The 25222-nt window shown below is 50.2% G+C and overlaps 1 protein-coding gene across 9 annotated transcripts in view; it reads left to right on the top strand.

The window, feature by feature from the left end:
* Jakmip1 (janus kinase and microtubule interacting protein 1) overlaps positions 1-25222 on the top strand; it is a 112233-nt gene that overhangs the window by 54268 nt on the left and 32743 nt on the right. For all 9 annotated transcript variants that reach the window (XM_060365418.1, XM_060365415.1, XM_060365417.1 and 6 more), the window contains 6 exons: positions 2405-2899; positions 13010-13219; positions 14091-14210; positions 16927-17073; positions 17764-17904; positions 19339-19398. In XM_060365418.1, the coding sequence (XP_060221401.1) occupies positions 2405-2899; positions 13010-13219; positions 14091-14210; positions 16927-17073; positions 17764-17904; positions 19339-19398 (1173 nt within the window). The remainder of the gene's footprint in view (positions 1-2404; positions 2900-13009; positions 13220-14090; positions 14211-16926; positions 17074-17763; positions 17905-19338; positions 19399-25222) is intronic.

The raw sequence follows: 25222 nt of genomic DNA, 5'->3' as shown, positions 1-25222 counted from the left end.
GGTGACGTCTACTCTCTGTCAGTTTGACACACAGACACCTCCCTTTAAGCCATAACATTTCCTCCTGGACCCCAAAGGCTTGTCCGTGCCTATCTCATAGTGCAAAATGCATTCAGTCTATGTCCATGGCTTCCCCCAAACCTTAACACTTCCAACACTGTTTAAAAGTCCAAGTTCAAAGTCTCTGCTGAGACTCAAGGCAATCTCTTAGCTATGAACCCTTATAAAAATATAGCAGACCCTACATGTTCCCAAAATAAAATGGACCAAGTCTGTGAAAGGGGCTGTGGGAACAAAGCAAAACAGAACAAATCTCTGAAGGCCAACCATGAAACCCTGTAGCTTCATGTCTAGCACAGAGTCTCAATGTGGGCTCCGGGGACCTTAGGCAGTTCCGTCCCCATGGCCTTGTGTAGCCCACATGAGCTGTGTCCTGGGCTGGCTTCCCTTGTTGCCTTTAGCCTTTCTCATCAGGTGTTTCACATTCGTGGCCTCTCCAGCCTCCTGTTACCTGATTTGTGGCATGGGGTTCACACATCGCCAGCCTAGCGGTTCCTTAAAGAGACTCTCGTCTTGCTACACACTACCTGCCCCCCAGATTTCCCTTAAAAAAGTGGGTAGACACTCACCGTGACCCTGCCACTCTTGTGTTCTACGTGCCTGTAAGACCAAACCACAGGGCTGTGCCAAGGTCTGCTTCCAGTTTGAGGAGACCTGGAGCCATGGCTACGTAGCCTCTCGGTGCCTGGGCAGCTGAACCCGGGAAAGCGCTTCCTTTCACAGCCAAGTATGAGGAGGTTCCCCAGATCCCCGGTCTTTTCCAGGGAAACAAAGACTTCTCCCCTCATGTAATTCTCTCTGGAAATGCTCTCACTGTCATATCTAGACGTGTTCCTCACCATCTCTGAGATGGTTCTAAACCCCAGGAGACTGACACGGAGGCCCTAGCATCACGCAGTCTTCTGAAGCAGGTCCAGCTGGAACAGGACCTGACTCAGCTGCAGTGTTCCTTGTGTTTGGACTGTTTGAGTCTTGATGTCTTGGCACTAAGGTCACCAGGAGGGCTACCAGCCCTGGGGCAGGTGACCAGTGCTAACTGGCACCAGGTGCTGTTTCTGTGCTTCATGGGATGTCAGGAGATACTGGCCTCATGCCTCTGCCTCAGGGCAGCTATTTTGCATCTTTTCTGCTAAAGGACGGATGTGCCAGTACCGAGATGATGTCACAAAACTTATCTAAAATTAATTTCCCCCAGTAGGCTATACATCATGTGGTCTAGGGGAAACATTGCAATTTTTTTTTTTTTTTTGGAAGTCTGGTCCACCAAAGGTAGTTTGTCTCAGTGTTTTGGCACCCACTGTTTCAAAATCACACCGGGAGTGTAAGGGCTCCTGTGTAGTGTGTTCCCTGGGATATTTGGATCATTGAAGAAATCACTTCAGAGGTGCATTTTACTACAGGCCATGCAAGAAGTTTGCAGAGCAGACTGGCATGTCTGGCGTGTTTGTTGGCAGCCTGGCATGGGCTCAGCACAGGTCCTGGGGCCAAGTGTCCCTGAGAGGCTCAGCCTTGAGTATGACGTGTCACGAGCGCGCGCGTGCGCGCGTACACACACACACACACACACTCACCGGGAGAGAGAGAGGAGAGAACAAATATCTCCCTATCTGTTGATACAGGGGCAATCTGGGTCCCTCTTTGGGGTTCTTAGTCTCATTAATAAAATAATTTAAGAACAAACACAAATGGAAGCACAAGGACTGTTTTATTAAAGTTTAAACGAAAAACCCTGGGGCAGGTGAGCTGTAAACTCCAGCTGCTGCCAGGAGGAGAAAGGAGGCGGGAAGGGGAAAAGCCGCGCTGGTGTGGAGTCAGACACGCTGCCGACTTCTGCACTAAGGGCGGGGATTCTGGGAAGGAGAAGTGCAGTATCTCATTACAAAACTGATTATTCCGTCCATCTCTTCAGCGTGGCTTAAGGTGAGCCCACCTTCCTAGAGGCGGCAGTAGCCCCACGGTAAAGATAAGTCTCTGCCCTACCACCTCTGGTGGCTCTGTTCTCTCTGACTCTAGTTCCCTGCCCTAGGGGCACAAGAAACACTCCGGTGTTTAGACTCCTCCCGGCCTCGGTGAGAGACGTTTCTGTCCTGTTTGTCTCCAGTTTCTTGTCTTTTCCTCACACGGTTCAGAACTGAAAGGTGTTCAAGGTTTGGCCCTCCAGGCAAAATTTTTAAACACCGTGGGAAGGAGGATCCGGGACGGGGTTGGGGTGGAGAGCAGGGCTGTGGGAGTGGCCTGAGGGGGAACTAGAGGGTGGAGACTTGGAGCGCGTGGGGCTGAGGCTACCCCTAGGGGCTCTGACCCAGTGCTCTGACCCTAACCCCTGCCCTTGTTCTGGCTGCAGGTGGGCAAGCTGCGGGAGCGTCTGCAAGAGGCCAAGCTGGAGCGTGAGCAAGAGCAGCGGCGCCACACGGCCTATATCTCGGAACTCAAGGCCAAGCTACATGAGGAGAAGACGAAGGAGCTGCAGGCGCTGCGTGAGGCGCTCATCAGGCAGCACGAACAGGAGGCAGCGCGGACCGCCAAGATCAAGGAGGGCGAGCTGCAGCGGCTGCAGGCCACGCTGAATGTGCTGCGCGATGGCGCCGCAGACAAAGTCAAGACCGCGTTGCTGGCCGAGGCGCGCGAGGAGGCGCGCAGGACCTTTGATGGCGAGCGCCAGCGGCTGCAGCAGGAGATCCTGGAGCTGAAGGCGGCGCGCAAACAGGCCGAGGAGGCACTCAGCAACTGCATGCAGGCGGACAAGGCCAAGGCTGCCGACCTGCGCGCCGCGTACCAGGCGCACCAAGATGAGGTGCACCGCATCAAGCGGGAGTGTGAGCGTGACATCCGCAGACTGGTACGTGATGTCTCTCTCCACAGCACTCCTTCCCTCAGGCACGTGCGGTTTACATGCTCCAGGCAGGCACGGTTGGAGGTCCTGGGGCGTCCACAAAGTTCTGGCTGTACCCCGGGCGGTAGCAGGTTTAGGAGGGTAGGTCTCTCCTTGGGTATGGTTCTGGGCAGATCTGCAAACTGTCAGGAGCAGTTTGCTGGTCTCTATAGTGGGGCTTGTGGATGGGGGCTGAGGTGCTTTACCTAAGAGAGGACCTTGCTGCAAAGTCAAGGCTGGAGGTTCAGCCCTTTCTTCACCCCGACTGAGAGTGGGCTTTATATTTGGGTAAGACCCAATCAAGCCAGCAACATGCAGAGAAAGGTAAAGTGGAAAAAAAATCAGGAAATATTTAAAGTGGGAGTGGGGTGAGGGCTTTTAAGTTTAGATGATCCGCATTCCCAAGGGTAGGAGGAGGCCTCCCTGGCCCAGTGGCAGTCACCACCAGCCCTAGCCTGTGTTCTGGTGTGAGCAAGTGGCGGTTGCTTCCCCAGGCATTGGCCCCAATAGGGGTTAAGAGAGGAGTGGGGCTTTGAGCCATGTCAGTGGTGACAGGAAGGGGCAGTCCCCAGATTGGGCCAGCTCACCCTGGTGAGCTTTGTCTCCCATCTAAGGACTAACCAGGCCCCACACTGTGCTTAGCTTCTGAGATCAGATGAAAGTGGCACCTTCAGGGTAGCTTGGCCATACACTGGTAGTATTCTTCTTAGTCATTGTAGAGATTTGGAAGGCCAGTGGGGGCCTGCAAGGCATAGGGCCACCTCCCACAGTCCTACTAGATACAGGAGACACTTTGCTGTACTTGTATGGGACTGTGATAAGCAACTGTGTGACCCTCAGGACCCTGGGCAGGGGAGGGGCCTATGGCAGAGATGTAAATTGAATTAATTAATTATTTAAAAAAAAAAGACCCTGGGCAGCCTGTGGCAGGGTGGAACAGTACACTAACACCTCAGCTAGCTGAGATTCTCAGACTGCATGAAACAATGATGCTTAGGAGAACCACCTAAAGGCAGAGGGCTAAGTTAGGTGGACCGTAAAGAGGCAGGGAGATGCGCCATGCTCACAGTATAGATGAAGGGAAGAGTGGCCATTAAATCACAGGGGCCAGGGGCAATGGCGAAGGGAGTGCTGACCCTGAAGACACCTGGGTAATATAGAGCAACAGGTGAGCCGTGCTTAGAGGAAGTGGTGGGCATTCCCCGTGTGATCAACACGGTAGCTTAGAGTGTCCCTGTGCAGGGAATTAAGCTTGTAGCTCCTGGTACTTCCACATGAAAGAAGAGCATAGGCCTGGTGCCCTCACAGGAAAGTCTTTCAAACAGTTAAAGAGGAAATAACGAATCCTAGTTGCATTAGTTCCTGGGCTGGGTGCTATGATCAAACACCTGGCTGGAAGCCCCTTAAGGAAGGAAGGACTCATTTTGTCTCACAGTTTGAGGGTTCAGGCCTTCCTTGTGGGGAAGGCATGGCGGCAGGTTTGGGAGGCAGCTGCTCACACTGCATTTGAAGTCAGGAAACAGGGAGAGATGGAGACCGGCACTCAGTTAACTTCTCTTTGCTCAGTCCAGGATCCCCACCGTGGGCTGTTACTGGCCACCACTAGGGTGGGCCTCCCTGCCTCAGTGTAACTTCTGGAAACCCCCTCACAGACACATCCAGAGGTGTGTCTATTAGGTGATTTTAATCCTGTCAAGTTGATAAAGATTAACCCACACAGGTGCAAATTCTTTGAGAAAGTAGAGGACTAGGAAGGTATTCAGACCCCTTACGTTGCCAACACAACCCCCATTTTAAAGCCAGTGATGTGTGAAGAATTAGGCAGGGAGTGTTATCACTTAAGAACATAGCTACAAAAATACTAATTCGGTATTAATGAAGAAAGACCAGTGCTATATGGGAAGCTTAATAAATCTTGGGCCAGACTGAGTTAACTATGAAAATATAAAAATTGGCTTGGTGTTTACGGATTTAAATCCAGAAAGCATGCGTGCTTGCTTGATTAGTTGTGTTTTCAGACAGTCCCACTGTGTAGCCTTGACTGGCCTGGAGCTTGCTTTATAGACCAAGCTGCCCTCAAACTCTTAGAGATCCATTCATACAGGCCACCGCATGCAGCCTGAGTAGACTTTACTCTGGCAGTGTAATCAAGGATCAAGCCCTATGTGGCCATTTTCTTTTCTATTTTTTTTTTTTTTTCTAGACAGGTTTCCTCTGTATAGCCTTGGCCATCCTGGACCTTGCTCTGTAGACCAGGCTGGCCTCCAACTCAGAGATCTGCCTGCCTCTGCCTCCTGAGCGCTGGGATTAAAGGCATGCAGCACCGTTGCCCTGCTCTATGAGGCCATTTTCATGTATGCATTCTAAGCTTTCAAAATTTATCTTCCTGTCACACTCTTAGCATATCTGGATTAAAATGCACTTGCTCTAATCTGATAAATTGTTCTTTTGAAATCTGTTGACAATGTTTGTCGTCAGATGAACTAGTTAAGGTTTCCCACTCAAGTTCAGGACCAGAACAAAGGACTGTTGCCACGTCTTCTGGTCAGTATTGCTCTGAGGGGTGGTGCAAGGGGTGACAGGATGAGGTTGGGAAACACAGCACAGGGACAGTGTAAGTTCTAAAGGTTGGAAGAAGGAGAACCTAGTTATATGTGAACACAGAGGTGCTGCTGCTGGAGTCCAGGGCTTGCCTAGTTCCCCCAGTCTGTTTCTCAGCACAAACTGGGTGATGATGGTTCTAAAAGTGAGAAAGCCAAGGTACGACCGGGTTCTATGTCCGGGGAATGCCCAGCCCCTGCTCCCAAGATAGCACCTTCATAGCCATGTCCTCACAATGGGTGGCACAGAACAGCAAGAAGGAGGCATACAATAGCCTCAGCCTCTCCTACAAGGTCATTTATCTCATGATTTCTCAGAACTAACAAGCACATTTGTGCAAAGTCTGATACAAAGTATACACAAAATACCTTCTGTTTCTGTTTACTAGCAATGGAGTGCTGGAAAGGGAAAAGTTTTGAAAGAGCAGGAAAAAGGCTTCGGGAACAATTGTAAGGCAGGTTTTGTAGGAGTTCTACTGGGCTATTCACCAAACTTTGCCGAGAAGTGTTAAAGTAGAGCCAAGTAAATGGTTTCTGTTGATAGGAATGTTGATGAAGATAAATGCAGCTTTCCAGAATCCAAGTTACCAGACTATTGTGAGAATTTTCCTGTGTGTGTGTGTGTGTGTGTGTTTATAGCTATGGGGGGATGACTAAGCATTGTCTTACCCTGTTGGGGGGTTGGTCTGGTGCTATGTATTCTAACGCTAATATCTGGCCCCCAAGATATGGTTGCCACTAAGATCTGGTTTCCACCCAGACGAGTACATTCTCGTGTGCAGGAGTCCTTGTTGTGTAACTTTGCTCTACCTAATTTATAGTGAACTGGTTATTAAAATAGCTAGAAGCCTGTAACTGGGCAGAAGAGAAGTAGGCAGAACTTAGGTTTCCTAAGTAAGCAGGGCTTGGGGTTCAGAGAGACCAAGAGACTGGGAGGGGAGACAGGAAGCAAATGATGTAGTAGGAGAAGAGGAAGCCTGAGAAAAGGAAGTCGCCTTGGGGCAGCGAGGATCCTGAGCACATGGCCATGAGGGCTGGCCTGATGGAACAGAAGCAACCCAGGCAGGGACAATTAGGACAAGTAACTTGGGGTGTGTAGCTGGGAAATAGCAAAATAGCTTAGGGGGTTGATATCTGCGTAGTTACTATGCTTTAAAACTCTTATAACCCAAAAGGTGTCTGTCTTAATTTGGGAACTAGGTAAGGTAGAGAAGCCCTCTTACAGTCTAATATATATTTGCCAACATTACCCCATCCTCATTAGACAGATCAGTTGATTCCCCAGAGTTCATCCAGGTGAGCCAATGAGTTGAGCTGTGGCAAGAGTGTGGGTAACTGTGACTCAGCTGCATTGGAGGATTTGCACCCCACCTTGATGATGGCTTCCCCATGCTGGTACAGATGAAGCCCTTCTCATTTGCCCCCCAAACTTTTATGCTTTAGCTCTTCCCTGAGGCCCTAAAACAAAGTTCTAGCAGGACAGAATTGCATGCAACTGGGAGTAGTGGCAGGACTCTCTGTGCCCCTCCCATGTGAGGATATCAGTGGATAAGGCCGGCTGTGATGAACTTTTGTGAGCAGACATGGTGGACATTATGAAGATGGTGTTTCTGTTTGGAGGGTAGTGCTGTGCAGCATGGACATTGGCAAGCAGATTCCAAGTTAGAGATAAACATATAAAGGGTCTGGAAAGACTGTGTGTGTGTGTGTGTGTGTGTGTGTTGTTCCTGCACGATAGACAAGCATTCTGTCTCCAGTTAGGAATAGAAAGGTCGAGAAAGAGACACGTAAATCTGTGATCACTTGACTTAGGAACAGGCTGTCTCTGTGGCGCTGTCAGGTAAGGGTGGCGATTCAGCAAACAGCACTGGACAGTGCAGTGTCTGTAAAGGAATTGTTTCTGCTATGACATAGTTACAGAGAAGACACCTCCTACAGTCACTGGGGTGGCTCAGTTAAAAAGACCAGTAGTTTTACTGGAAACCCCTTGTTTTATACATGGGAGAACTGTGAAGCAAAGCAAACAGAACAAGCCTGTGGGTGTGGGAATCCCAGGCCCAGCCAAGGCATTCTTTGAGAAGGGGAGGATGAGATAAACATGCTTTCCGAAGAACAGGAGCTAAGCTGCCGTGAGAGCTGTTCGGGCAAAAGGGGAAGAATGCCTAGGAAGATGCACTTAAGGTTTATCTGTGGTTAATGCAAACCTCAAGCGATCGCTTCAATAAGGTGCTGCAGTGTGTGTAGCCCAGGGAAGAAAAATGTGTGACCTGGGGATGGGTGCCACCTGGGCCATTAGTGGATTCACACTCCTGTAAATCCTTCCCTCTCACCTAAAGTGTGAGACTTTGAGTCTCCAGAACAAACAACAACAAATGAAAACAGGGCTCAGGTGAAAGCTAATTGAAGAAATAAGTTGAGATACTAGAAAATTTGTTTATTCTTGAGGAAGATAGGAAGAAAGGGTTAGAGAAGTTCAGCTGCAACAAGTAGAAAAGAGATGGCAGAGGGAAACGGGTTGCATCAGTAGGGACCTGATGAGCACAGAGGGACCAACCCCATTAAAAGGAGAAGTGTCTACAGGAAGGTCATGAATTAAGCACAAAGACCCACTTTCCCTGAAAGACAAAGAATTGCTGTGCACGTAGGAAATTAATAATAATGTGAATAGCATATTCCTTTATTACACGTCTCAGTGTGAAAGAAGGCATTTCTGATGTGAACAAGAACCTGGGTGGACTCTAGATATGTGCCAGGAGAAAAAAAAGTCAACCCAAAGAAGCTGGAGGAGAAAGAGGATTGCGGGCATCAGAGGACAGAGCAGGGAAGCTGCCTGTGGGGTGAGGCTGTGAAGAATGGCCCAAAGGACCTTCCCTGGGTGTTTGGTAATTTTTTTGGTTGCCCCAGGTTGGTGCCTCACTCAAAGTTATCTAAGGCGCTCCCCAGACTGTGCCGTGCTTATACATATCTGAGCCGTGACCTCACTTGGCATGTACTGAGGTTAAATTGGAGCTGGCTGTATAGAACATTACCATTCAGGGACTCTCTCCTGAGCTCTGTCACTTCCTGTCCAGCTGCACCGCCTCGTGCAGACTGAGCTGAGCACCTGAAGCTTTGTGGACTCTGCGCTCATCAGACACCTCCAGCAAGATGTTAAGTGATAGAGAAAAGAGAACCAAAACACAGCATGGTTTTTAAGGAGTGGATAGCTCTGCTGTCTTCTATACCGATTCTGAACCAATCAAGAATCAATCAAAAGTGCGGGCAGAGGAGAAAGTAACAAGTTACCTCTGTCATCAGCAAAGCTGGACTGGGAGAGTAACAGGTTTGGTAAAGGCCAGGACAGTTTTTAACTTCTAGTTTCTGTCTGAACTCTTTGGCAGCCTATTGGACAGAAAACCTGAACATAAAGAATGGGTAGTTGCCCAAGGCCTGTCTCCCATTGGCACAGGAAGAGGAGCATAAGATAAAGGCAAAGCTGTCCATGCTTTGGCTTCATGACACGGAGTCATTTTAGGCCACGAGAGTAATTTCCTCACTCCAGGAAGCCTGGAGGTGGTGTCTCTCCTAAGTGCAGGCATTTAGACTTCTGGTTGTTTTTTTGTAGGGACTGGAGACCATCAGTGAGTTAAGCAGATGCAGATTTTGAGTGGCTCTGCTTATTAGAAAACCCGAGTACCTTTTTGTACTGTTGGGTGTGGGTACCAGTAAGGCCCAAGGCCTTGTCCACGTGACCCCCTCTTTGTCTTTAGTTGGTATCACTGCCAGGCTAGGGGACAGGGTGGCTATGAGAAATGTAACCCAATGACATTTGGTGTCCAGGCAGAGGCTCAGGGGTGCTGAATGCTGCTGGATTGGGCTAGTCAATCTAGCAGAATTTTGGGAGTCACGATCCCACTTGACCCCTTCCCTGAGCTGAGCCTCTGGAAGGTCTCAGGCCTCGGGGCCTTTGTACTGGCTCTTCCATGGTTTTTATTCATCCCCAGGCATGTTATGGCTGCTCTTCAGCTCATATATCAGGTTCCCACCGAGGGACACCTTATGCCTTGGGTTCCCTCTGTAGGGCAAGCTTCCTGAGCATCCCACATTGACCAGTGGCACCCCCAAGCTACCTAGTCACCCGGGCTCTTCTCCAGCTTCACTGTGGCATTTCTCATCAGAAGTATCTTCCCACTTCCCAGTTCTTATTTTGCTATTGAGTATCTGCTGTTTAGGGTATAGGCTCTCTGAGTCCAGGGGCTGAGCCAGTCCTATTCTCCAATGAGACTCCAGACCCTGTGTGAGGCAGTCCACAGTGGTGGCTATGGGAAGCCAACACTGCAGAGCTTCAAGTGCTTATCTTGGGACCAGCTGATGGCAGGTTCAGACACCTGGCAGACATGCTTGCCCTTTGTGTCTTCTCTGACCACCTCAACCTCCTAGTCAGGGTAGTTGTATGTATGACAACTACAGGGGCCCCATGGAAGCCAGCTTATGACAAGGTGGAAGTAAAGATTCAAGGTGCTCGTTGCATGAGCTGATCTCACCCACAGAGCCAAATCAAAATGAAGGGGAGGAGGTGGGAACACGGCCCAGGTGCCTTTGGATGTTGGCCAGTCCCCTATGGCCTCACATTCTGCCTTGTGTGCAAAGGTGTTTTCTTTTTCAGCAGCAGGAGAAACTCTACTCTTTTTGCTGTTTTTTTTTTTTTTTTTTTTTACATATGTGAATGTTTGCTTGCACATTTGTGTACCACATGGATGCACAATCTGAGGAGGCCAGAAGAGGGCGTCAGATCCCCTGGAATTACAGATATTTATGAGCTTCCATGTGGGTGCTGGGAACCAAACTCCAGTCCCCTGGAAGAATAGCTTCTTAACTGCTGAACCATCTCTCCAGCCCCAAGAAACTCTATTCTTAAAAAATTCTGTTGATACCAAACAACAAAATAAGCCAGGCATGGTGGTGCTTGCCTTCAAACCCAGCACTCAGGAGGCAGAGGTGGATGGATCTCTTGAGTTTTAGGTCTACACATAGAAAGTTCCATGACAGCCAGGGCTACACAGAGAAACCTTGTCTTAATACCTTCTCCTCCCTTAAAAAAGCCTTGATGATAGCAAGATTATGAGAAGGTAGGAGAGCTCAAGGCATGGTGATTTTAGGTGCCAGAGTCCCAGGAATGGCCCCCAGGGCACTGAGGCCACGCATCTGGTGTCCCACAAAGATGCTATGGTTTCATGGTTTACGGGGGCCTTCCAGATCATGGGCACAAAGCTGCTTTGGATTCTATTATATGCCTTTATGACGCCATAGTGGTTGCTTCAGAAACTGAAGAATGTAAAATTTAGTCTGTTCACTGCACTGATGGGATAGTCTGGAGTGGGGTTAAGCCCCACTTTGGGTCTCAAAGCCTGTCTTTAAGGGGGACTCGTCACAGAGGGTTACAAATGGCATCCAGCCCCAGGAATTGGCCTGTCTTAGACTCTGAAGGGCAGGAAAGAAGGCAGAGTCTCCCTGGGCTCATGGGACATTGAATGGATGAACGGGAAAGTCTGCCCTGGGGGAGAATCTGGACTCCCCTCTCATTCACTCACTGTGTGACCCTGGGGACATTGTTTACAATCTCTGAGCCTTTGGTCTCACTTATAACTATGGCTCACCACATAGAACATGGGACTTTAATGAGCCAAAGCATCCATCCAGTGACTCCTGTTTTTGTAGTTTCTGTAGGCTCTGGGGAGGGCCCTCATCTCTTCCATCTTCTGGTGGCTGTTGCCTCTCTTTGGTGCTCCTTGGAGTATGGCTGACTCCCTCCAGTCTCTGTCTTTACCCCCAAATCTTCCCATGTATGTACCCCGTCCTGTCCTAAAGACACCTGTCCTAAAAACACCTGTTCTTATATCTGGGATCCATCCTAACCTTTAGATGTCATCTTCATGTCCATCATTATATCTGTACATATTCAGTATCCAAGTAAAGCCATGTTCTGATTTTGCAGTCTGGCATAGCATTTGGGGGGCTCTGCTCACCCCAATACAGGGTGAGCAGGGGGAATGCCAAGGATGACAGTGGGAATGGCTCTAGCAGTAGTGGCCTCTGCCTGTGGTTTTGAGCCTCCTAAACTTTGTAGATCAGTGGGGCTCACAGAGTTTCTAAAGACAGAGGTATATTGCTGTCCCAACTGTAGTTTCCACTGCCTCACACATCCTGAAGTGCTGCCTTCCAGAACCAGTCTTGCAGTGTGGAGGGGCGGGGGGAAGGACTGGGAGGAGCCACTGGGGTTCTGTTGCCAATTAGGGCACACTTGCCTCTTTCTGAGATCAGATTTGTGGGTCGTGGGTGAAACAGGTCTGTTTCATAGGACTTTGAAGGGGAGATAAGACAGGTCTGTTCCTTGTAGAGCTGAGAGAGGGATGGTGGCTGCAGGCTGATGACCTGCTGGTAAGAGCCCAAGTTCTTTCTGTGGCTGACTGGAAGCTCCTAGATGATCTGATCTGAAAGCTTTAAAGCCTTCTTGGACTCCTGGTGTGTGTATGTGTGATCTCATTAATGGCTCTTAGTTCCAGAGCCCTATGACAACAAACCCAACATGTTACCAGGAGCGCTCTGGAAGAGGGTCTTTCCACCTTTCCCAGCTCCTGGGGTTGTCCATGGTTATTTGTCCCTTGGCTGTGCGACAACTTTCTTTGTAAAGAAAAACACATCCAGAGACCCTAGAGAAGATGTGGATTCTGGGTGACACCCTTGTCAGGTTCTGCCAGGACCTTGTCCTCACAGAAATACTTCCCTAATGGTTGGCTGAACATGAGTAAGTTGAAGGATGGAGTTGAAGTCCCCTCTGCAAACCTCCTTCAGTGTGCTCTTCTGCTCTGTCTGTCCTGCCATGCTAAGCTCTGTCCCCTGTTTGGTGTTCTGCTCCAAAGAAGGCTGATTTGACTGGAGGGTTAAGTGTCTCTCTATACCTGAAGAGGGGATTCCCCACAGAGGGAGGAGGTCCACTGGAGGCCAGGCAGGATTTAGGTGGTTAGTAGTTCTGTGACTCTTGTGTTCGGGGGAAGTTAGGATTGGGGGGAGGCATACATTTATGCATCACTTGCATGTAGGATACAGCCAGCCAGGGATGTATTGATGAGTGAGTGGGGGGCAGGAGCAGCCACGTCTGGAAGAAGCACCTCTGAGAGAAAGAAAGATGGGCTGGCCTGCTTGGGGCCGATAGGAAGCTGATGGGTTGGGGGTGTCTTTGGATTGCATGTGTTTCTTTATTGTGGAGGGACATGAGGAGGGCCAAGAAACAGTGGGATGCACCCATGACCCTAGAACCTCAGACCTAGAGCTGTGTCTTCAGTGTTTGTGAGATGAGAGGTTCTGTGCTGAAGAATCTGGCTTCCCCACATCCCGATCATTCCCAGTTCAGTGGACCCAGCATCAGTCTAAAGTCTGGAAGAGGCCACCCTGGTCCTGAGCCCACACCTGATGCCCCTCCCCGCCTTTTCTCTTCCAGATGGACGAGATCAAAGGGAAGGAGCGGGTGATCCTGGCCCTGGAGAAGGAGCTTGGTGTGCAGGCTGGGCAGACCCAGCGGCTGCTGCTGCAGAAGGAGGCCCTGGATGAGCAGCTGGTCCAGGTCAAGGAGGCTGAACGCCACCACAGCAGCCCAAAGAGGGAGCTCCCTCCTGGCATTGGTGACATGGCGGAGCTTATGGGTGGCCAGGTGAGGGGATAGTGTCCTCTGCTAGCCATAGAGAAGACACCGCCCCACAACATCTTCTTTCTCTGCTGGCTACTGTCCGACTCAGCTTGCCAGCCCTTCTCTATCCTTTCCTACTGTCTCATACTCCTCTCCTCCCTCCTTCCCTCCCTCCCTGGGTCCTTCTCACATTTACTGATACTCAGCGTATGCCAGACCCAGCACTTAACACTGAAAAGTTCTTGGTGAAGAATTGGCTGGTGTGGTTGGAGTTACAATAAGGTGGGGTGTTCTCAGAGTAGGGTGCACAGCTAGAGCTCTGCAGGAAGGAGGGTTCTGGGGCAAGCCAGAGAGTGGCAAAATCAGAAGCCCAGATACCAGCAGGGTTTCCCCAGTAGTCAGCAGCAAGTGCCAGGGCAAAGGGCCTGCCTGCCCGCCTGCCCCTCCCTCCTCTCTCTCCCTCCTTCCATCTCTCTCTCTCCCTCCCTACCTTTTTCCCCTCCCTCCCTCTCTTCCCTTCTGCCTCATCCAGATGCCATGAATGCTCTGTGCTGATTATTGTATTAGGTGCTGCTGTTTCAGAGTTGAGCAAGACAGCCTGCTATGGAGGAATGTAACTAGCATGTTCTAGACGTGGCAAAGACATGTGGTAGTTCTTTGTAAGAGATGGTGGGTGCTTCAGCTTCTCTGGGCTAGTGTTTTAATCCCACCAAGGTTTTAAAAGTCCCAGGGAGGTTGAGGGGAAGCGTCCCCAGGAGGCTGTAGCAGGCGCGTCTGTCTGTCTGCCTCCTTGTTAAGCACACAGTCCTCTAGACAGGGCTGTCCCTGTTGTGTCAGGGGGGTCGTCATAGGCTCCATGGAATCATTTGAGCTCCTTCTAAGTTTTTATTTTTAGGATCAACATATGGATGAGCGAGATGTGAGGCGATTTCAGCTGAAAATTGCTGAACTGAATTCAGTGATTCGGAAGCTGGAAGACAGGAACACCCTGCTGGCCGATGAGAGGAATGAACTGGTAACGGCCCCAGACACATGGCATCCTCGGACACATGGAAGGGGCTGGGGCCAAGAGGGGGAAAGTGGATGCTGAGGGTCCCCCTGGTTCTCTTTACTTTCTTTCCCATTTGTGTGTGTGTGTGTGTGTGTGTGTGTGTGTGAGAGAGAGAGAGAGAGAGAGAGAGAGAGAGAGAGAGAGAGACTCATGGAAGAAATCTCTGCTTATTGTCTGTGTAGGGATCGATCCTTAGAAAACAGTTGGGGAAGTCAATGAGAGAGGGTGCTGTAGAGGGCACTCACTGCTGGGTTTTACAATATTAACAGCCAGAGAGAATAACAACAAACACAGGCATTGAATACTAAAGCCTCCTGCACAGGAGCTGGGGGGCCTTCCAGATCGCTGCTGCACAGTCTCGAGGAGCAGATGTCGCCGGCAGGGGAACTCCTTGCCAATAAATTGCGGGATGGAAGCAGCTTACAGAGCAGGCTTTGTAGTGGTTTGGGATATGGATAATTCTATTTCTTCCTTATTGGCTTGGCATAAAAGTTGACACATTTCTATTTTTAAAAAGGATGAACATGCATGCTGCTTAGCTTAGTTGTTAGAGTCTTTGCCCATCATGCAGGAAGCCAGGGGTTCCATCCCTAGCACCCCATAAACTACATGGAGTCCCAACCTTTAATCTCAGCACCTGAGGGATGGAGGTCAGAGGGTCACAAGTTCAAGGTCATTCTTCAGCTCATTCCAGGTTGTGAGGCCAGCCTGAGCTATGTGAGATCCTACCTCAGATTTCTCTCTATCTCTGAGTCTGTGTGTGTGTAAAATGAATACAGACTTACAGTTTAAAATAAATCTTTTGTAAAACTAGTATTTGCACGATTATGCTTAATTTTGCTATAAAACAGCTAAATTAATTTATCTTATCTATCCTATCTATCTATCTATCTATCTATCTATCTATCTATCTATCTATCCATCTATTTATTTTTGGTTTGGATTTTTCAAGGCAGGGTTTCTCTGTGTAGCCTTGGTTGTCCTGGACTTGCTTTATAGACCAGGCTGGCCTTGAATTCACAGAAATTCACCTGCCTCTGCCTGAATTACAGGTGTATGCCACCCTGCCCCCTGCCTGTCTCAAGTAATTTTATTTTTAAAATTTCCCTTCCTCCCTTCCTCCCTCCCTCCCTCCCTCCCTTCCTTTCTTTTTCTTGCATGTGTGCCACAGTACACTTGTAGAGGGCAGCGAACAACACTGGGGATTTGGCTTTCTTTTTTCACTGTGTGGGGTTTGGGATGAGACTTAGACCATCATACTTGGCAGCAAGCACCTTTGCTTGCTGAGTCATCTTGCTGGGCCCAGCTAAGCAAATTTTCATCGTTAATGCACAAACCTTTTGGCAAAAGCCTCGTGATCCTTGATGCTCATTCTAACCTTGATTGTGAAGGGAAATGTATCTTCACAGGGTTATCAGAAACACTATTAGTTTCTTCCTAGTGTATATGGAGGCATACCTCAGATACTTATGATCGGACTGTATACCCATTTTATTTCTACTTCTTGCTTAAATATTCATGAGCTGAGTGAATACTCATGAGCCACGTGGTAATTTACTGAGTAGGGTAGCGAAACAGACGGGATGCCTGAGCAAGTTTCATGAAGAAAGGGGAGGCGGTCCCACCGTTCAGTTTGATGACTCCTGATCTGGGTGGATACACATTTCACCTTAGTAAACAAAGCCACACCCCAAAGGGTGCTTGGTTTGATTTTGCACCTGCAAAGTGGCGTTCTCTTTTTAACCTATGTATTAATGCTATGCAACTTAGTTTATTAGAGCAGCCTTCTCTGTCCAGTAAGAGTGATCTTCTCTCAGCTTTCTTAGACCTCATGGTGTGGCAGTGTGATCTGGCCATCCCTGCCTGGTGGCCATTCAGGCTGCTCCTGACTTCTTCACTATACGTAATGCCAAGAAGCCCTACACCTGTCTTTACGGTTGAGGGTCTGTAGCTATCACTTCTGGGTTGGGAGCGGGGGTGGACAGATCTCCAGAAGTGGCTCGTGGGTCACGTGGTACCTTTGGTATCTGACACAGCACCAGAGCGTTCAGTTTTCACAGAGATTGAGGCTGGGTGCTGAGGTCAGCCTCTGTGCTTGATTCCTGGTTCCAGGACTGTGATCGTGGCCTCGGTGACCACAGGGCCACCTCTTTGCTCATGTTCTGGTATACAGCTTGGTGGCTACGGCCCTCCTGGGTGCTCAGGGGCCTCAGTGAGGGAGCTGAGAGGGTCAGAGCTAGTTCAGTTGGGGACTTGGTAACACGGCCACCTCTTGTGGTGGTTCCTGCCTCAAAGACCTTGGGATCTGAGGTGAAGATCAGATGGCCTAGTGGGTCACTGAGGGGTTCCCAGAGGCTGAACAAACGACAGCCTGAGAAGACACCCACTTTTGTAGGGACTGTCTGCTTGGAGGTTGTGGTGAGTCACTCTAGGCTGTAGGTCTCTACTCGCCTCCGTGCCCAGGACTGAGGCTGACCCAGCCCTGCCCAGGCCTGCCAGTCCGCAGGGTGTTGCCCTGTGGCCTGCCCAGGAGGGGCCAGGGAAGACTAGGTGGCTGGATTGGCCTCTGGGGAATCATGCTCCTGATGAGACCATGTTGAATCTCTGCTGGCCTCGACGGTGGAGCATGGCCACCCATGGGACCGTCCAGCCTCCTGACCTGTGTCTGTACCTGTTGCAGCTGAAGCGCTCTCGAGAGACGGAGGTGCAGCTGAAGCCTCTGGTGGAGAAGAACAAGCGAATGAACAAGAAGAACGAGGATCTGCTGCACAGCATCCAGAGGATGGAGGAGAAACTCAAGAGCCTCACAAGGGAGAATGTGGAGATGGTGAGGCCCAGCCACTGGACCCTCCCAGATTCCCCGCTCTGTCTAGACTCTGTGGTCCATGACACTTAACCTCCAGGACACCTCAGCACTGGGGTTAGTCCCCAGGTAGTCTTGCTTCTTTCCACATCTCTACATGTGTACTGCCAGAGTGCCTGCCTCATCCCCTCAATGTCTTCACCCTATAGCGGGGAAGGGCAGAATCAATTTGGCAGGCTTATTCACTGGATAGCTTATAGCCCATGACTGCCTCATGCTTCATGGGCTGCTCTGGAAGCAGTTCCTGCTGTTGGGGCTGTGCATGGGGGCAGGTTTTTCCTCAAGGATGACTGGTGTCTGTGGTCTGGGTGGTTGTAAGCTGCCTTCAGGTGCATTTATTAGAATGCCTCAATTCACAGCTTAGAAGACTGGGGCTCAGGTGTGTGTGTATAGGCGGTCTCTGGTGAGGAGCACTGCCCTGCCTGTCTTGCCTTCTGGCTTTCAAGGCTTGCTCAGGATGTCCTCTGCCCCATGACCCGCCACCTCTGCCTTCTCTGGTGAGCATCACTGACCACACCTCAGGCCTGGCCTTGGCCTGCAGCTGTGTATTTCCCGTCGTGGGGCCAGGTGACATCCCCACCCCTGAGCCCCACCGCAGTGCTGTTCTTCACCACGTAGAGCACCACAGCATCTTCTCTCTCCTTCTGGATGCAGAAAGAAAAGCTGTCTGCTCAGGCCTCGCTGAAGCGACACACATCCCTGAATGACCTCAGCCTGACCAGGGATGAGCAGGAGATCGAGTTCCTGAGGCTGCAGGTGCTGGAACAGCAGCATGTCATCGACGACCTCTCACTGGTATGTTGTCACTCTTGCCCAGGACGGCACCACAGGAGGCAGAGTCAAGAGCAGGCATCAGGATGGGAGTGAAACCTCAGCTTCAGGCACTGAGTCTCCTGTGATCTCCAGAAAGCAGCCCCAGCTTCCTTGCAATGAGATCAGTTCTACCTGGGAACAGTTTCCATGGCAACCCACTTTTCAATGGGTTCCCGGCTTGCCGTGGTGAAGAAGCAGCATGGATCTGTTCTGAGGGGCCTTTGAGTTATTATTAACTTGTATTTATTTTTGAATTTAGCTATAGCATGCCAGGAGTTTAAGCTTGCAGATCTGAACTTTGTCATCAGATCTGAGTTTGAAGGACCAGCTAAAGCTGTGTATGGGCCTCGTGACTGCTTAGGGGTGATTATGTTGAAAGGAGAGGGGAGTGAGCCTGCAGTGGACAGGAGTTGTCTTACCCAGAAGACAGTACCCAGCACTGCAGTCAGGCACAGCTCCAGTGGGCTTCAGTTGGATCTCAGAAGCAGAGTGGGTTTGCCTTGCTCAAGAGACCTGTGTGTGTGTGTGTGTTGATCCCATCCACAGGACTTTGAAGGGTGGGAAGCCATGATTCTAGGAAGGGTTTGATAAGTGGTGCTTGTTATCCTCCCCTCCTTCCCCGTTCCTTTCCCTTCCTCTCTCACTTCCTTTCTTTCTTCCACTGCCCATATAGCCATCCATCATTGCTTCACTACCTACATGACAAAATGTAGCTAAGGATGACAAGACAGACTCAATAAAGAGACAGTGAGTGAAAAGAAAAATGACAGACAAAGGCAGGGCTAGGGAACATGGTGACCAGTCTGCCAGGACTGATGGGTGGATGGTCAGGCCAAGTCCCAGCTTTGTCCAGAGTGTGCTGAGAGTGAGAGGTCCTTGTGCCATCTGGGTACAGAGCCACCCCCAGCACTGCCACTCCTATTTCACAGTGGCCCTTTCTGCAGAGGACACCCACCAAGCAATGATGCAGGACAGTCCCTAGCCCCACAGAGCAAGTAGAAACAATTAGAGAAGATAAAGTGGTCACTTGGCCAGTATGGGAGCTATGAGGGATTTCACCCCAGCCCCATGCAAGCTTAAAGCCACAGGTATCTCACACTGCTGTGGGCCCTGGTGAGGCCAGCAGGACCACTTTAAGGCCACACTGTAGCCTCTTGACCCAGTGAATAATCCAGGTTTGGCTGTGATGGGATGGCCTATCAGGGTGATGTTTTCCTGGGAGATCTGCAGCAAGACAAGGTCTGAGTAAGTGTCTTGTCACCAGGCTCTGAGTTGGGTATCTAGAACGTGAACTAGCCCACACAGGTGGGGGTAGGCATGTAGGTCCATGCACTGAACCTCTAGGTCCTAACTGTGTGGTTTGGTGTATCGGGCTCCTGGCTGCAAGTGCTGACGTGTGGCTGTGCTTCCTTGCAGGAAAGAGAACGCCTGCTGCGCTCCAAGAGGCATCGAGGAAAGAGCCTGAAGCCCCCCAAGGTGAGCCTACCACAGTTGCTGTCACGAATCTTCGGGACAGGACAGTCTTAGAGGAGGGGAGGGTCACAGGGCCAGTCACAGGCCCAGAGGTGGAGGCATGACTATGTAAGGCAACGCTGTGTGTTGGCTGTGGAAATAAAGGCTCATACAGGGCTGTCTCAAGGCCACATACAATATGGCATAGTAATGTGACCCAGATATGGTAATTTATTCATGGAAAACTTACTAATGGAATTCTGTGCGTGGACCTTGGGTTATGAGCATCTGAAATTAAAATGTAAATACTCAGGCCTTCTGAGGGATTTGAAGGACACTCAGCCTTGTTCTGTGCCACCCAACAGTGTGTTGTGGGAACTCGGGAGCTTTGCTGAATTGATGTAGAATGGTGTTCTTTCTGTAACATGTAACTGTGCTGTTTCCCAGAGGCTGTCTAGGTGTCCTGGCAGGAAAGCACAGAGCTGGGTGTGGAGACTTAGAGGCCCTCCTGGCAGGTTTGGAAGAAGGCATAGTTTGCATGCCAGTCACTCTGCCTACCTGTCTGAACTGGCAGTTGCCAACTTCATCTCTGATAGAGAGATGAGTGTAGAGAAGTTCCTTCATGCAAGAAAAACTACGTAGGTGCGATAATAAATGGCCCAGGATGCACTCCCTGGTGGAGTCAGGGTGACGATAGGGAGTGGTGGGGATGCTGCCTCATCTGGTCCAGAATGGTTGGCACAATGTGGGCCAATGGTGCACGGTCTAAAGGGAAACCTAAGTCCTCACCTCAGTGTGGGATGATCTAGGGTTCAAAGCCATCCTCAGCTAGTTGATGAGTTTGAGGCCAGTCTGGTCTACATGAGGCCCTGCCGTAATAAGCAAAGAGGTGAGGGAGGTGTAAATCCTTACACATTATCTTTCCTAGGACTATCTGAGCTAAGTGCCACCAAAAATAGGTCCATTGGAGTGACAGAAAGTTACTGTCTTGTAATTCAAGAGTCCAGAGCCTGGCTTCAAGGTGCTGGTGAGGCCATGCTTTCCTCTGACATCTGGTGGGCTCCCTTTTCTATTTCCTGGATGTTGGGTATTCCTTGCAGTATGCCAGTCCACTGCTTCTGGTTTGACCCTCTGGGTCATTGTGACCTGCCTCAGTGTGACCTCTTTAGTGTTTATTGTTGCTCTCACCAGGAAAGTCACGGTCTGTGACAGCACAGCCAGGACTTCAGTCTGTCTTTCAAGGATACACAGATTATTCGGGATACCTTTATATAGAACCCAAAATTTTTTAATGTGGATGTAAATGTCAGAATGACTGTAGAGCATGTAAAATGTGTCTGTGAGCCACGTCTGGCCCCAGGTAGCCTGAGGTGGCATCCAGGTCAGTGTGAGAACTCACGGTTGCTTAGATTAAAGAGCAGCCATGCCACCATATCACTTCATCCTCACAGAGAGGTACAGACTACTGCTCAAAAAAGAGCAGTGGGCTGGTGGGGCTGAGCCTCCAGTTCACTGGAGCTCCAGGTCCCAGCCGTCTCCAGGGGGCTCTGTGTGGTCATCCTAGGGGCTCAGAAGGCTGGGCATGGTGGTGCATACCACTCTTAGAGGCAGTGTGAAACCAGTGTGGTCTACATAGAAAGTTTCAAGTGTGCTTAGCCAGGGCTACATAGTAAGAGCCTCTCTAAAGCAAACCAAACCAAACCAGCCAAGCAAACAAACTTACCACATTCCTAGAAAAGCTGGGGAATAAAAAGTGATGAACCCACGGCACCTCCCTAGGGCCAGTGTCTGTCTTTCACTCATCTGGATTCTCATTCAACATTACACTGGAAACAACATGCACTGCCATTGCAAATGTGAATGTTTGCTACGGCCACGTAACCTGCTGAGTGAGCAGGCCGCTAACTTTTCCAGCACTGTGCAACGGTGGGCACGCTTACTCCCTCTTGTGGTTAGAAATGATGCTGCAGTACCACCCCACAGGCCTGCTTGCAGCCGCTTCCATGAACTGCTGCACATGTTTGCAGTTCTGCTCTCCCTTTCCCCTTCTGAGGGACATTTTTGCTCCTGTAAACGTCACTGAAAATCTGAATGCTTCTGGCTGATGCCACCTCAGTGGTTGGAACGTGGGCCTAATGGGGAGAAAGCGCTCCCTGTTGCCAGACAGAAGATTATAACATTTGCAAACCTGGCCATAGTGCAATGAGACAGTTAGTTAAATGCTGAGGGTGGGTGGTTGGGAGGCCCAGGCTTAGCACTAAACACTCCATAGTTTGAAGTTCCCAAGAAACCCTTTGCCAAGGTATGATTATTTGGAGCCTACACAGGCTGCGAAGGCTTTAATCCCAAACCCTAATTTTAAATCAGGTTCTGGATACTTAACTGATAAAATCTGTAAAAAAAAAAAAAAAAAAAAAAAAAAAAAAAAAGATATCACCAATCAGAATTTATAAGTACTTTATTTATAATTTATATCTCAGAAATTATAAGTACTTTGCTCCCAAGCATCTCACACAGGAGTGCTTGGCCTGTTCTCCCACGTTGAGGATCAAGCATACCATGCCTTCCACTGGTCATGAGCTCTGAATCTATTGGTTGGGAGAGAAATGGACAGCCCACTGGGCAGCGAGTCAGGATGTGCAAAGAGAGGCTGCCTGACTAGGTGCCCAGCTTCTCCTGAGAGGTGCATTGGCAGGACACTGCCCACCTCAGAGAAGCAGGGGCATGTGGTTGTGTTAGTGAGAACAGCAGAAGAAGGTTGGATTTGGGAAACCGTGTGTGTGTTGTGTGTGTGTGCGTTTGAAGATAGTATCTCTATAGGTTGGCTTTGACCTCTGTGTGTAGTTGAGGAGCCTCCTGCCCCCGCCTCCTGAGTGCTGGGGTTACAGGTTGCCCCACACACTGTTTTCAGCAGTGTCGAGACCAGGCCTCCGTGCCTGCTTGGTAAGCATTTGAGCAGTCTGTCTGCATCATCAGCCCTTGGGTAGGTGTTTTCCTACTTACCATTTCCTGGATCGCCAACATCTGTCTTTCTCTAGATTCTATGTAGGCTGGCTTTCATCCCAGCCCTGTGTCGGCCAGGTAGATGGGCGATGGGGTCACTGGGCCTGAACATGATTTTACTCTCCCGTCCCCCATGTTGCCTTCTAGGCCTGCTGCACCCCTGTCTCCTTCCACAGGCTGAAGCACAAGCGGTTTCTTGGTCCCTGTTTACTCTCTGTATGTTGTATATCCAGGGACCATGTCCCCTTGTCCAGCCTCACAGATTGTTTGAGTTCATTGAAATGTACAGAATTTTTCAGAAGCCCCACAGATCCATCTCTGACTCCTGGACACCCACACCCTAGGGACCTCATAGCCTGATATGACCCCCGAATTAATTACTCTTGTTGCCATGGAGATCAGGTATCTGCCAGAAACAACTTAAGGGAGGAAGGACTTGTGTGGGCTCACGGCCTCTGACGGCACTGTCAATCATGTTGACTGTCTTGATTTTGGGCTTCTGGTGAGCCAGAGCATTATGGTAGCAGGAGCCCCTGGCACAAACTGCTCACACGCTGAGCAGGAAGCAGAGAAAAGGCATACGGGATACAGTAAGGGACCAGGACAGATACAGTTCTAGAGACACTCCCTCAGTGACCTGCTTCCTCCAGCTGGGTCCCAGAATCTACTACCTCCTGATCGGCCAGGGGCTGTCTGGTGGCTGTGGTCTGATAGTCTCTGATTGACTAATCTCCTGGGTGGTTCTCAGTCCATTCAGGTGGACAGTAATATTGACCGTCATACCCTAGGAAGGAGAGCCCCGCCACACTACAGCACACCCTGATGTGCAGATGATGGGGACAGGGCAGTGTCCCAGTGTTGACCTTTATATTTGAATGGTCTCCCGGGTCCTAAGGGCTGTGTTAGTGTTACCCTGGGTGCCCAGGAGCAGCCCATCCCCAACCATTGGATTCCCTCTGGAGTAAGACTGCTAAACCTTCTGTGCCTCCAGCTAGCCTAGTGTTGGCTAATATTACTATGATGCAGGGAACGAAGGTGAGGGGGCCGGGGAAGGACCCTAGAAGGTTCCTTGAGCCCTGTCCTGCAGTTTGGGGACCTTTCTCTAAAGGGATCTGGAAGCTGGGAGGCCTCACCATGGGGCAGTGAGCTGGGCTGCAGGCTACATCAATAGCTGCTGTTGCAGAGGCATGGGAATTGAACCCTAGCAGAGCTCTGAGCATATGGAGAAAGAGGGGTCGGGGATCTCGGATGTTACTAAGAAACTGAGGCCTAGGGCATTGAGGGGTCAGCTCCAGCACAAGCTCTAAGGCCTGAGACAAGGGAGGTAAGCTCCCACAACCTGCTTTCTGGTTCTCAAGACGAGGTCACATTCAAGAGCCCTGGTTCTATGCCTGACCATAGTAGGTGGTCAAGAAATGATAGTGCAGCCAGGTGCAGTCATGCAGAACTGTAAACCCAGCACCCACCTCCCAGGGAGGTGGAGGTAGGTACATCTCTGAGAATTTAAAGCCAGTCTGGTCTACAATGTGAGTCCAGGATGCCAAGGCTACACAGAGAAACCCTATCTCGAAAAACCAAAAATAACAACAACCAAGAAGAAAGAAAGAAAAGAAGAAATGATAGTGTCTCCTTCCTTCCCCCTTTGTCTTTGCCCAGTAGCCTAGCTACATGTCCTAGTTTGCTTTCTGTTGCTATAGTAAACACCATGACTTGGGGAGGAAGGGACTTATTTCAATTTATAGATTACAGCCCATGGTCAAGGGCGGTCAGGGCAGAAGCTCAAGTAGGGATCTGAGCAGAAACTAAAGCAGAGACCATGGAGGACTGCTAATTACTGTGTCGCTCTCTGGCTCATGCTTAGCTAGCCTTCTTCTACAGGGCAGGACCTGCTCAGGGATGGCACACTGTCCACAGTGGCCTGGGCTCTCCCACGTCAGTCACCAAGACAGCTCTTCCCAGACATGGCTCCAGGCCGGTCCTATCAAGGACTCTAGGCTATGTCAGGTTCATAGCTGAAGCTTACTAGGTTACTGCGGCTGGCCTGCTAAATTCCTCTGGTGAGCATTTCGAAGGTGCCCAGGCCCTTCTAATCCACATTCCTATAGTGTCAGTGTCCTATAGTGTGATCCACCCAGAAAGGCCGTGGTGCCTGCTTGTCCATGTGGCAGCCTGAGTCCCCTCCTCTCCAGGGACCCTGGCTCACTGCAGACAGTAAGCGGTTCATGCCTGGTGTCTGGCATCATTCCTGAGTCCACGCTGACAGCACCCCTAGGAGTCATACAAACCTAAACCGGTGCCTGGAGGCTAAACCTGCTGCTTGAGGAGGGCAGGGCCAGAGCAAGGTTGGGCATCTCTGGAGCAGAGGCTGCTGCAGGGCAACTTCCTGCCTAGGATGCCCTATTGTTTTTTTCAGTGTGAGTTCTGCTTCTCAGCAGCTGAAGGTGTTTTTATCCCCATGGTTGTTTGCAGTTGAGCCAATTCCTGGGCAGTCATTCCCCAGCTGTTGCCCTGAGAGCCTGTGGGGCTTCATCAGGTCCTGTGTGCCCAGTGGCTTACAGCTGCCAGCCCAGCACCCCACAAGCCCAGAGGTTCAGAGCAGCAGCTACACAAAACTGTTATACATTTTATGTCCAGCTTGATTGCAGGGTTGGTCTTTGACCCTTGTGTGTGAGAGATGAGGGGAGAGATGTTTCTCCCATCATAGTGGCACTCTTGTAAGGGCTTGAACACCTGTATCCAACTCCTGACCTCTGGGCAAGGGACCGATGAGTCCCCTGTAGCTCAGGAATCAGAGCTGACCCCTAACTCTCTTTGCAGGCTGTGTAAGAACTAAGGCAAATAAACT

This window comes from Meriones unguiculatus, chromosome 12 (assembly GCF_030254825.1).
Source record: "Meriones unguiculatus strain TT.TT164.6M chromosome 12, Bangor_MerUng_6.1, whole genome shotgun sequence".
Taxonomy (NCBI): Eukaryota; Metazoa; Chordata; class Mammalia; order Rodentia; family Muridae; genus Meriones; species Meriones unguiculatus.
This window is presented reverse-complemented; position numbering and strand designations above follow the sequence as displayed.